We start from the raw sequence: 13,347 nt of genomic DNA on the forward strand, positions 1-13,347 counted from the left end.
AAACTCAGTTTGCAGGTGATCAAGGCGGCGAATGGAATGTTGGCCTTTATCACGAGGGGGATAGAATATAAAAGCAGGGAGGTCTTGCTGCAATCGTACAAGGTGCTGGTGAGGCTGCAACTAGAGTACTGTGTGCAATTTTGGTCCCCTTATTTGCAAAAGGCTACATAGGCCTTGGAGGGAGTACTGAGAAGGTTCACCAGGTTGATTCCAGGAGATGAGGGGGTTAGCTTATGAGGAAAGATTGAGTAGATTGGGCCTGTACTCGGAGTTTAGAAGGCTGAGCAGAGGTCTTATAGGAACATAAGATAATGAAGGGGCTAGACAGGGTAGAAGCAGAGAGATTCTTTCCACTTAAAAAGGAAACAAGAACTAGAGGGCACAGCCTCAAAATAAAGGGGAGTCAATTTAGAACAGAGTTGAGGAGGAACTCCTTCTCCCAGAGGGTAGTGAACCTTTGGAATTCTCTGCCCATTGAAACAGTGGAGGCTACCTTGTTAAATGTGTATAAGTCACAGGTAGATAGATTTCTGACCAATAAGGGAATTAAGGTTTATGGGGAGCAGGCGGGTAAGTGGAATTGAACCACTATCAATCAGCCATGATCTGATGAAATGGTGGGGCAGGCTCGAGGGGCTAGATAGCCTACTCCTGCTCCTAGCTCATACGTTCCCACATTCATACGTTTGCTTCAAGTGCCCATCCAATTTCTTCCCAAAACCGTGAATCATTGAGAATGAGTTTCAGATCATTACCGCTAGCTGTGTAAAAAAAATTCTTCCTCATAATCCCATGGCAACTTTTGCCCAAAACCTTAAATCTGTGTCCCCTTACGTCTTCCCATTAGCTAATGGTAAGTTCTTCCTTGTCAACGTGATCCAAAACCATCATAATCCTGCACATCTCAATCAAATCTTCCCTCAATCTCCTTTAATCCAAGGAGAACAGCCCCAGCTTCTTCAACCTAACCTGGAGGATAGTGCCTCAACTCAAACCATTTTGGTAAATCTCTGCAACCTCTCAAAAGCCCTGGCATCCTTTCTAAAAGAGTAGTGACCAGAACTGGCTGCGAGATTCCAATTGTAGCCAAACTCAAGCATTATAAAGATTCAGCATAACTTGCCTGTTTCTGTACCCAATGCCTCTATTTATGAAGGACACGATCCCATCTGCATTACTAACTACGTTTTTAAAACTGTTTTTATTGAGAAGTCTCAACTTTATATTCAGCACAATACACAAATTCTCAGGATTCAACACAGTACTGAACAATCATCATTTCACATATAGACTTGGAGAGGAGCAGCAAAGATCAAGATGGTGCTGGAGGGTGGCGACTTTTTGGAAGCTGTAATTCTTTTACTCTTGTTTTTAAAATTCTATTCTAACACTTTTACCTCATAGTAAGTTGATATTTCTCTCCATCCTAGTATTCTGCACCCTCTCCTTCTCTTAAGTACGGTATGCTTTGTCTGTATAGCACAAGAAATAATATTTTTCGCTAGTACTAACACACAACAATAATAAAATCAAATCGAATCAAATGATCAACACAAATAATACAAAGAATCAGACATCACAACGCACGGCATTGTGGTCAGCATCCCCTGGTACGTGTGCACCCAGCACGCACAAAAACCAGAAGTGCCAAAGGCAAGGAAAATAAGGCCAGTCCACTCCACGATACTCAGCTTGTCTGCAACGTGACAGGATAAGTACAGGATTTCTTAGACGTATTATAACTAACAAAAAAACAAAGAAAAACACAACACCAATGGTTCTAATGGGTTTTCCTCACCTAAAATGAGGACTTAAGGCCACACCAATCACCTCTATATCCATCCATCCAGCACTCTGCTGTGACGTTACTCATCTTTTCTATAACTTAAGCGAAAGATACTGTAAAAGAATATATTCCTGTGCAAATGAAAGGATTACAATGCATAAAAATATTAAATACATAATTGCAGGACGTAAGACATACAGCCCAACTGAAGTGCTCCCCAACAAGAAAAAAGGTCCCCAGTCAGAGAATCAAGGCCCACTCTCCCTCCCATTGCCACAGCACACCAGTGGAAGAACCAACAGCGAGAATATAAAAGATAGTGATCCCGAATGTACAGAGTAACATAAGAACATAAGAAATAGGAGCAGGAGTAGGCCATCTAGCCCTTCGAGCCTGCCCCGCCATTCAATAAGATCATGGCTGATCTGTCGCGGCTCAGTTCCACCTTCCCGCCCTGTCCCCATAACCCTTAATCCCCTCTCTTATCAAGAACCCATCAACCTGCGTCTTAAAAATATTTAGCGAGGCAGCCTCCACCACTTCAATGGGCAGAGAATTCCAGAGATTCACCACCCTTTGAGTGAAGAAGTTCCTCCTCAACTCCGTTCTAAACCGCCCCCCCCTTTATCTTGAGGCTGTGCCCCCTAGTCCTACTATCCTTTCTGAGCGGGAAGAGTCTCTCCACCTCTATCCTATCCATCCCATTCATCATCTTATACGTCTCAATGAGATCTCCCCTCATTCTTCTAAACTCTAACGAGTACAAGCCTAGTTTATTCAGCCTCTCCTCATAGCTCAACCCCCTCAACTCCGGTATCAGCCTAGTAAACCTCCTCTGCACTCCCTCCAAGGCCAAAATATCTTTGCGCAGGTGCGGCGCCCAAAACTGCACACAGTACTCCAGCTGCGGCCTCACCAATGCCCTATACAGCTGCAGCAAGACCTCCCTACCTTTATATTCAATCCCCCTCGCTATGAAGGCCAGCATCCCATTCGCCTTCCTGACCACCTGCTGCACTTGCAAGCTGGGTTTTTGCGACTCATGCACAAGCACCCCGAGGTCCCTCTGCACCGCCGCCTGCTGCAGTTTTTCGCCACGTAAGTAATAGTCCTTCCTACCATTCTTCCTACCAAAGTGGACCACCTCACACTTGCCAACATTAAATTCCATTTGCCATTTCCTGGCCCATTTGCCCAGCCTATCTAGATCCTTCTGCAGACTCTCCACACCCTCCGCACAATTTGCCGTTCCCCCAATAAAGCCTCTGTGCTCAATGCATGTCTTTATCTGAATAAAAGTCAAAATCACATAACCAGCAGTAAAATCACAAGGATTAATGATGAACTGTAGGATTATAAGACATCCAGAGTTAGAAAAGGCCTAAGCCATGACTAGGTCATCGAGGAACATCCAGACGGAGAGCTCTCAAAAATCAAGATTGTGAAAGCGTGGCAGCCAGCCCCCAAAATCAATCAGGAATATCACTGCAGCTCTTCCTTTTCCCAAGGGTACTAGCTTACGGGCAGTCCACATCCTAGCACATCCCCTCGACTTAAATAGGATGTTCAAAATAGCATGAACTGGTGTGGCAACAATAATCTCTCCTTCAATGTCAACAAAATGAAGGAAATTGTCATCGTCTTCAGGAAGTGTAAAAAGAGAACATGCCTGTCTACATCAAAGAGGACGAAGTAGAAAGGGTCGAGAGCTTCAGGTTTTTAGATTCCAGATCACCAACATGTCCTAGTCACCCCCATACCAACATTATAGTTAAGAAAGCCCACCAACGCCTCTCCTTTCTCAGAAGACTAAAAGGAAATTTAGCATGTCAGTTACGACTCTCACCAATTTTTACAGAAACACCATAGAAAGCATTCTTTCTGGTTATATCACAGCTTGGTATGGCTCCTGCTCTGCCCAAGACCGCAAGAAACTACAAAAAGTCGTGAATGTAGCCCAATCCATCACACAAACCAGCCTCCCATCCATCAACTCTCTACGCTTCCCACTGCCTTGGCAAAGCAGCCAACATAATTAAGAACCCACTCATCCCAGACATTCTCTCTTTCACTTTCTTCCATTGGGAAGAAGATACAAAAGTCTGAGGTCACGTACCAACCGAATGAAGAACAGTTTCTTCCCTGCTGCTGTCAGACTTTTGAATGGACTTAGCTAGGGTATAGAGAAAGATCAACTTAATGCAAGCTATGACTGTAACACTACATTCTGCACCCTCTCGTTTCCTGCTCTATGAACAATATGTTTTGTCTGTGTAGCGCACAAGAAACAATATTTTTCACTGTATGTTAATACATAAGACAATAATAAATCAAATCAAAAAATGCAGCAAATTTCCAAGGATCATAGGAGGAACTTCAAGGAAACCTTCCTCTCAATTGATAAAAGGATTAAAAAATGAGTATTATCAGAGGTCACAAAAACGCAGCAGCTCCAGAGCTCACATCACGTGATACCCAACCACTCTTAATATGTCCTGCCACCTTCAAAGATCTATGCACATACACCCCCAAGTCCCTCTGTCTAGAACTGTCATTAAGTCTATATTGCTTCCCCCTATGCCTTTTGCCAAGATGCATAACCTCATACTTCTCTGCATTAAATTTCATTTGCCATTTGCCTGTCCATTTGGCTAGCTACTTACTGCAGTCAAATTGTATCATTCTCAATGTTTGTCACTCTTCCAAGCACAAGGGGACACTGCAGCTTCACTGTATCCTGTAGTTCTGTATCGTCAGATTGCAGCAGTGATGGGCAACCTAGGCTAGTGATTGGGCTGCAAGAATGGCCTTCCCTCAGTTCAGTGAGCAGTAAGATCGAAAATCAGGCTTATTCACTAACCATGACCCCATGAATAAGATGTTACATGTTATAAAAATTTCATCATTCATGTATTAATAGAACTATCATAACTTCAATTGATAAAAACAAAACATTTTTGATTGAAACTCTCACAATCAATGTTGTGTGCAACCAGCACCTATCTCAATTCACATGCCCTTAATTTACAAGCATTTCATTTCAGTCACACTGGTAGGAAAAAAGCTATATGGACGGAAAGTGAAATGTGGCAACAGTCAACAAACCATCTCGTAGATTACACAAAGGTGATTTGATTTGTTATTGTCACATGTATTAGAGTGGTGAAAAGTATTGTTTTTTGTGCGCTATATAGACAAAGACTACCATACATACGAGAAGGTAGCCATGATATGGAGATACCAGCGTTGTACTGATTGCAGTCTGTAGGTTAGGAAGTTCAGGATCCAGTCGCAGAGGGAGGAGCCAAGCCCCAGGCCAGAGTTTAGAGATGGGTTTTGTAGAAATAATGGTGTTGAAGGCTGAGCCGTAGTGAATAAATAGGAGTCTGACTGAGGTCCTTGTTATCTAGGTGTTCCAGAGTTGAGTGCAGGGCCAGGGACTTATTGCATTGGTAGACAAACTAAAGTGGATCCAGGCAATCTGGGAGACTGGAATCGATTAGTGCCATGACTAACCTTTTGAAGCACTTCATAATGATGTCAGAGCCATCGGACAATAGTCATTAAGGCACACTACCTGGCTTTTATTTGGTATCGGGATGATGGTTGTCTTCTTGAAGTAGATAGGGTCCTCATATTGTTGTAAAGAGATGTTGAAGATGTCTGCAAATACCCCCGCCAGTTGAACTGCGCAGGATCTGAGTGCTCAACTGGGTGCCCAACCAGACCAGTCACTTTCCGTGGGCTGACCTTTGATAAAGCTGCTCTAACATCTGCAATGGTGACCTCAGACACAGGTTCGTCCAAGGCTTTCGGGGTGGAGGCCATGCTCTCGCTGATCTCTCGCTTAAAACCGGCATAGAATGGACTGAGTTCATTGGGGAGCGGTGAATCAGTGCCAGCGATTTTTATATGCCTTCATCTTGTTGCCCACCATTGCACTATAGGCAGAGTCAGAGGAGATCCAGGAATAACTACAGTGTATGTACAGTTTATGTTCAGTTGCATCAACTCCTCAGGGATCATCCATGGTCCAACAACATCCTTCAATTGAAAGCAAACTATTTACAGCCATTGTATGCATTCAATACTCAGCTCCCATCAGACTCAGGCAAGCATTATATAATAAAGATAAAGCCAGCAGCCTCAACACCATCTACCTCCAATTATAATTCAACCACAGAGGAATAGATAAGTTCTTGTAAAAGGAGGACCTCTGACTGTGATTCTAATCTCACCTGTGGGAGTGAGCAAAGGCGAGGTTGGAACTCGACAATTCATTCAATCTAATCCCAGTTCCACCTGAGAAGAATTAACAAGGTAAAGATATGGGATCAGAACTGGATTTTGCTCACACTGAAGGAACGGGGCACCAATCCAAGATTGGTGACCGTTGCCAAACCAGTGAGACCATTTACCACCCACGCAGCTACCACCCCATACCCCACCTTGCAGTAAAATACTGGAACTGACACTGAAACTGAAACACCTCTTGCTAAATAGACTTAGTCACCTACCTTGGAATCAGCAATGCCCCACAACGGTCAGGCTTTTACATAAGTCGCAACTGCTCCAAGTAGGTCCTGACACAAACCAACATTTTCATATTAAGGCCAGTCTCCAAAAAGACGTAAAGACCATCTTTATTGACTTTTCCTGTGCCTATGACACAGTGTGGTGCACATACATCTGTTGCCTGAAAACCCCACTGAAAAACTAACCAACTCCACGATCACCTCGGAAATCAAAACAGCTGCCCCAAGCACGCTCAATAATGCCCTTGCAAAGAGATCATTCCTCGCACGGACTGTCTTCAATATACACACAAATGAACACCCTCCCTCAAAAATCACAGCTCTTCACGTGACGACTTAGCCTCGGTTTTCATAGGAACTTTACAGTGCAGAAGAAGGCCGTTCAGCCCATCGTGTAAGCACCAACTCCTTCTGAAAGGGTGCCTTTCCCCTACCCTATACCCATGGCGTCACACATTTACCATGGCTAATCCATCTAACCTACATATCTTAAGACACTAAGGGTCAATTTAGCATGGTCAACCTACCTAACCTGCACATTTCTGGACTGCGGGAGGAAACCAGCACAGACACCAGGAGAAGATGCAAACTCCACACAGATAGTCATCCAAGGCCAGAATTGAACCTGAGTCTGGGTGGTGTGAGGCAGCACTGCTAACTACTGTGCCATGGTGCCACCCTGACTTAAGAGCTCCAAGACATTGAGAAAACACTCACTGAAGATCAATGTTCTCTGGAAGCATACTTCAGAAAATGGAGCCTTTGACCAAACATGGCCAAGGCTGCTTTTTCAGCCTTCCACCTGAACAACTGAAAGGCCAGGGTAGAACTTCATGTCCAGTCATGTGGCTAAATGTTCACCTACAACCAACACCAAAATACATTGACGTCACCCACGACCTCCCGGCAACACCCCCAAAACACAGGAGCCAAGGTCAAAACAAGTGAATCTCATATGGAAACTGGCAGCTACCACCTTCTGTAGCAGAGAATCCCTACAGTGCAGAAGGAGGTCATTTAGCTGATCAAGTGTGCAGTTTTGGTTAATTAATATCCTTCCTGTAATTAGGAAAGTTAAAAGAGCGCAAAGAAGGTTTACAAGAATGTTGCCAGGACTTGAGAAACTCAGTTACAGAGAAAGGTTGAATAGATTAGAACTTTATTCTCTGGAGCCTAGAAGAATGAGGGGAGATTTGATTGGAGTGTATAAATTTATGATGGTTATAGATAGAGTGAATGCAAGCAGGCTTTTTCCACTGAGGCTGGGGGAGAAAAAAAAGTAGAGGACATGGGTTAAGGGGGAAAAGTTTAAAGAGAATATTGGGGGGGGCTTCTTCACAGAGTGGTGGGAGTGTGGAATGAGCTGTCAGATGAAGTGGTGAAAGTGGGCTCACTTAACATTTAAGAAAAACTTGAACAGGTACATGGATGAGAGGATTGTGGAGAGATATGGTCCGGGTGCAGGTCAGTGGTTTGGCACAGCCAAGAGGGGCCAAAAGGCCTGTTTCTGTGTTGTAATGTTCTATGGTTCTACATTGTTCTAAATCTGCACCAACTCCCTGAAACAGCATCTTACCCAGATCCACAGCTCAACCCTATCCCCATAACCCCACACATTTACCATAACTAATCCACTTAACCTATACATCTTAGCACACTAAGACAATTCAGGATAGCTGGTCCACCTATCCTGCACATCATTGTGACTGAGAGAGGAAACCAGAGCACCCAGAAGAAATCCACCAAACACAGGGAGATCATGCAATCACCTGAGGCCAGAATTGAACCTGGGTCCCTGGCACTATGAGGAAGCAGTGCCAACCACCCTACTTCACTGCTTCACTCACTTTGATCTTTCTAACAACCGAGAACCGCTGCTCAATCTGGCTCAGGAGCTGTCACACAAACGTGTTAGATCTCCATCTCTAAGAAATTATGCAGTTTATTTCTGGAATTTTGAGACCAACATAGTTTGAGCGACTGCCTGCGAGAGCACATATTGAACCCCCTGATGTTCATGGGGAGAACATCCTCTTCCAAGAACATCATCGGCTAACAGTGAACGAAAACTGTCATCAGCACAGGACCTCAAAGAAAAGCCCACACAGTTGCCTGATATCCCACAGTCACCAGTGGAATACATTCCACAACCTAAAAAACTGATAACAGCCCCTCTCTTAATGGCGCATCTCCCACTGACTGCAAAGGTCACCAAATGTAACCTGGTAAATGACGCAAGTGAAATTTCAGGTTTCAACTTTCACAGAAAATCTGGACAACTCCCCCAGCCACATTAGGACAGCCCCGGGAAGAGATGACCATTCACTCCACATGTGGTGCATGAGGAACAGTTTAAATTGTGTCCCTTTAATTCTATGATTTTCACACTGTATTAAGTGACTGCACCTATCTCAAAACATGCCCTCCAGGTCAGACTATTGCTCACATACTGAACCCCTGCCTGAGAAAGCCAATTTTGGTGTCATCGGAACATTCATACTGTCAATGGATTGTTAAGCTGACATTGAATTATAACTGCTTCCCTAGCCACACAGATAATAAAAAAGTACTGTACTGACTTGTCAGGCTAGATTATGTGGGATTTAAATGCACGACCTTTAAATACAGAGGGAGTGTTTGCACTGAGCTAGGGGCTCACACCAATTAGGTTTTGGTAATGCTGAAATGCAGACACAGCTCCCATTAATATAAGATTTCAATGGGCAAACACTTGTAAAGAATTCCACCAAGCCAGCTGAACTTCAATGTGCTAATACAGAACTAGGATGGAAATCCATCTTCCCATCCAAGCAGCTTCATAGCTCATAGCTGTCATCTAGACTGCAGACATCTGAATGTTTAAATCTCCATTCCTTCAAGTTATTCTTAAATTTTTACAACACAAAATTTTTTTCATTACAAACTGTCAATGGAGGTGGGATACTCATACATACATTCCAATTAGCACTCAGACCATTTTAAATTTCTACACTGTCGGTGATACTAACATACCTGTAACTTTTGACTTTTCTGTGTCAGAGGTCAGCCGATAACTTCTCCTGGAGTAGGACGTGCTGGAACCTTTAGACGTCATTTTCCACATTGGTATCTCTATAACCTATAAATCTGTATGTGAGAAAAATTTGCATAAGAAACAGCTTTATTATTCCCATTTCATGTTTTGACATAGGTGCAGACACCTAATACAGTGTGAAAACCCAAAGAATTACAGAATCCCTTCAGTCAGAAAGAGACTATTCAGCTCACTGAGCCTGCATCGACAACAATCCCACTGAGACCCTATCTCTTTTACTCCACGTCTTTATCCTACTAATCTCCCTGACACTGAACATCCATTTAGCATGGCCAATCAACCTAATCCACACATCTTTGGACTGTGGGAGGAAACCGGAGCACCCGAAGGAAACCCTCATAGATGCAGGGAGAACATGCAAACTCTACACAGACAATTACCTGAGGCCTGAATTGAACATGGGTCCCTGGAGCTGTGAGGCAGCAGTGCTAACCACTGCTGTCCCTGAGCCTAGCACATAACTGAGGAAGATGGCAACGTGAACAACAGTAACAAAGATCCACAAATCTTTGACCTGCTATCCAGTCAATGGGATACTGAGAACTAAACATCTGTCTAAAGGAAAATTGGCAACAACAAACGTGAAAACATAACACAGCGAGTGAAAGCAAGGATAACTTGACAATTAGTCCACTCCTGAATTAGAAATTCATTTCCTACATTCCTCTCTTGCTATGATTGCTTCAGTTTAATGTGAAAGCCATTAAAAATTCAGCTGGAGGTGGAGGGGTGAAGGAAGGAATCCAATTCTTTACAACACAGCAGATAGGTGTAAAATTGCAGCCAATATTCTTGTAAAGCATGGAAGAAATTGCACAACAGAAACATTACTTATTTTGGGAGTGACAAGAACATAAACCAAACAATAATAGAAATTAGATGTAAAAGAGATCAATGCCGATGGAGTCAATTAGTGCTCAGGAAACCTGGCCTGGCAGTCAGCGCCTGTCAACCAAGCAGGTGCACTCAAGAGGTCAAGGTTCAGGGGAACTGACAGCCCATCGCTTGGGAAACCTCTTGGAAAGATGGATGGGCAGAGGGAGAGAAGCAACTCCAGTATATAATGGAAAGGTAGAGGCAGGAGAAGGTCTATGGAGGGTGGGAGAAGTGAGTAAGGATGATTAGGGTGCTGGAGTGGTGACAAATTCCTTTCGGCTCTTTGAGGGCATGAGGCAGCGAGGGGGTGTCAGTAGACATGTGGAGAGCTCACACCAGTGTCAATCGGGGTCAGGGTGGGAGGAATCAGAAAGACATGGTAGGGTGATTAGGGTAGGGGTACAAGGTGGTGGGTGGATCAGGGTGAGGGGAACCGATGAGGGGGGAATCGGGGGTAACCAGGGGAACCCTTACTCTTCGCCCGGGTCTCTCCCTCCCGGGGATGGCCGGACCCTTCACTCACCGACTCGGTGGTGCCGCTGCAGCAGCTGTCCTTGGCTGAATAGGCCTGGCCCGCTAACTGACGCCGCGCTGATTACCCGGCCCACGTTTCCGGGGTAACGCTCTCTATCTCACTGACCCCGCGGCCTCCTCACTCTGCCGGCACCGCCGCCGCCATTTTCAGCCTGAATTCAAAACCTACCCGCGCGTGCGCGTTCCCTGCCTAGCGTCTCAAATACCGACCCCGCCCCTCCTCAGGCCCCACCCCAATATCCTCCTGCCCTGTCCGTCCTCTGGCCCCGCCCCTGGGCTCCGCCCCCTCCGACCCGGCCCCTCCCCCCTCCGGTCCCGCCTTTGCCGTTACGCCTTCCTGCCCCGCCCCGCCCCCTCAGGCCCCGCCTCTTCCCCTCTGGCGCCGCCCTTCCCTGCCCCGGCCCCGGCCCCGTCCTGTTTCTGCTGCTAACCTCTCCAGCTCCGCCCCCTCCGCCCTCGGGCCCCAGCCCCAAAATTGTTCGGCCCCGCCCCCCTCTAGCTCCGCCCCGCCTGCCTCCGGCCCCATCCGGTCTGGCCTTGCCACTGCCTCCGGCGGCCCTGCCCCCTCCTGCTTTGCCCATACGCTCCCCTTCCAGCTCCTCCCCCTCCTGCCCCTCCCCCTCAGTCCGAGCCCCTCCCCCCTCCGGTCATGCTTTGCCACTATCTCCACCAGCCCCGCCCCCTCCTGCCCTGCCCCTCCCCTCCCAGTTCCACCCCCTCCTGCCCCGCCCCCTCAGTCCCTGCTGCCCCCCCCCCCCCCCGCCCCAGTACTGCCTTGCTGCTACCCCCTCTGGTCCTGCCCCCTTCTCCATCACTGCCCCCTCCTCCCTTGGGCCCATCTCCCCATACTCTATTCCACCTCTACCTTTTTCCTAGCTGGCTCTCTTCTCCTCCCCCACATTTCTACCCCAATATCTTCCCTTCAATTAACCCCTTATTACCCCTTTCCCCCTCCCCACTCCTCTCATTTCCCCCTCCTCAGTACTCTCCATTCCTCTCTTCCAGCCCTCCCTGTTCCACCCAAATAATGAGGACGCCGAAACAATAATTGTGTGACTTTAATCTTCATATTGATTGGGTTAATCAAATTGGAAACAGTAGCTACAATAATTAATTCATAGAGTGCATTAGGGATATTTTCCTGGAGCAATACATTATGGGGCCGGCCAGGGAACAGGCTATCTTGGATTTGGTAATGAGGCAGGTTTAATAAATAACCTCAGAGTAAAAGATCCCAGAGGAAATAGTGATCGTAACATGACAGAATTTAATATTCAGTTTGAGAATGAGAAACGTGGGTCAGAAACAATTGTGTTTAATTTGAATAAAGGGAATTAGAATAAAATGAGGATTGAGTTAGCTAAACTGGATTGGGCAGATAGATTATCAAGAAGGACAGTAAGCAAGCAGTGACAGACATTTCACAGTGGCACAATGGTTAGCACTATTGCCCCACAGCACCAGGGACTAGGATTCAATTCTGGTTTTGGGTGATTGTGCGGAGTCTGCATGTTCTAGTGTCTGCGTTGGTTTCTTCCAGGTTCCTCCCACAGTCTGAAAAACATGCTGGCTAGTTGCATTGGCCAAAGCTAAATATTCCGTCATTGTACTCAAACAGGTGCTGGAGTGTGGCCACTAGGGGATTTTCACAGTAAATTTATTGCAGTGTCTTTTACAGTTTATGTCTATTTGTGACACTAATAAGTAAACTTTAAACATTTAAGGAGGTAATTCATGACTCTCAGCAAAAATATATCCCAGTAAGCAGGAAAGCCTCTAAGAGAGGGAAAAACCCATAGCTAAGCAAGGGAGTTAAGGAGTGTATTAAGTTTTAAAAAAGGCATATAAGAAGGCAAAAGTCAGTGATAGTCCTGAAGACTGGGAAAGGAGGATTAAAAAGATAATAAAGAGAGGGAAAATAAACTATGAGGGCAAACCAGCAAGGAGTATAAAAACAGAATAGGACCATCTTTAAATATATAAAAAGAAAGAAAGGGGTAAGTGAACACAAGCTCCTTAGAAAATGAATCTGGGAGATAGTTATGGAGATCAAGGAAATGGCAGAGGAGCTGAACAGATATTTTGCATCCGTCTTTATGATGGAAGATACGTTGAACATCCCATTAATATAAAATGCAGGAGAGTAATTAAGTACCGTTGCCATCACTAAAGAAGTAGTATTAGACAAACTAATGGGGCTAAAAGCAGTTAAGTCCCCTGGCCCCGATGGCTTGTATCCTAGGGTCCCAAAGGAAGAGCTACAGAGATAGTGGATGCATTGGTTCCAATTTTCCAAAAATCTGTAGATTCTCAAACAATCCCTACAGTACAGGAGGCCATTCAACCTATCAAGCCTGCACCAACAACAATTCCACCCAGGCCCTATCCCATTACCACATACATTTACCCTGTTAATCCCCCTGATCCTAAGGGGCAATTTTTTTTAAGCATGGCCAATCCACCTAACTGTGGGAGGGAGGAAACCAGAGCACCCAGAAGAAACCCATACAAACATGGTAGGA

The 13,347-nt window shown here is 45.4% G+C and overlaps 1 protein-coding gene across 1 annotated transcript in view; it reads right to left on the reverse strand.

Moving 5' to 3' along the window:
* The window catches only part of rnf123 (ring finger protein 123), a 394,669-nt gene extending 383,689 nt beyond the window's left edge, over positions 1–10,980 (reverse strand). Inside the window, exons 1-2 of the mRNA XM_080184629.1 lie at positions 10,815–10,980; positions 9,334–9,447 (exon numbers count right to left, since the gene is read on the reverse strand). Coding sequence (XP_080040755.1) covers positions 9,334–9,424 — 91 coding nt within the window. The 5' untranslated portion in view covers positions 9,425–9,447; positions 10,815–10,980. The remainder of the gene's footprint in view (positions 1–9,333; positions 9,448–10,814) is intronic.
* Positions 10,981–13,347: the final 2,367 nt, after the last annotated feature.

This window comes from Carcharhinus amblyrhynchos, chromosome 3 (assembly GCF_965287045.1).
Source record: "Carcharhinus amblyrhynchos chromosome 3, sCarAmb.v2.hapA, whole genome shotgun sequence".
NCBI lineage: Eukaryota > Metazoa > Chordata > Chondrichthyes > Carcharhiniformes > Carcharhinidae > Carcharhinus > Carcharhinus amblyrhynchos.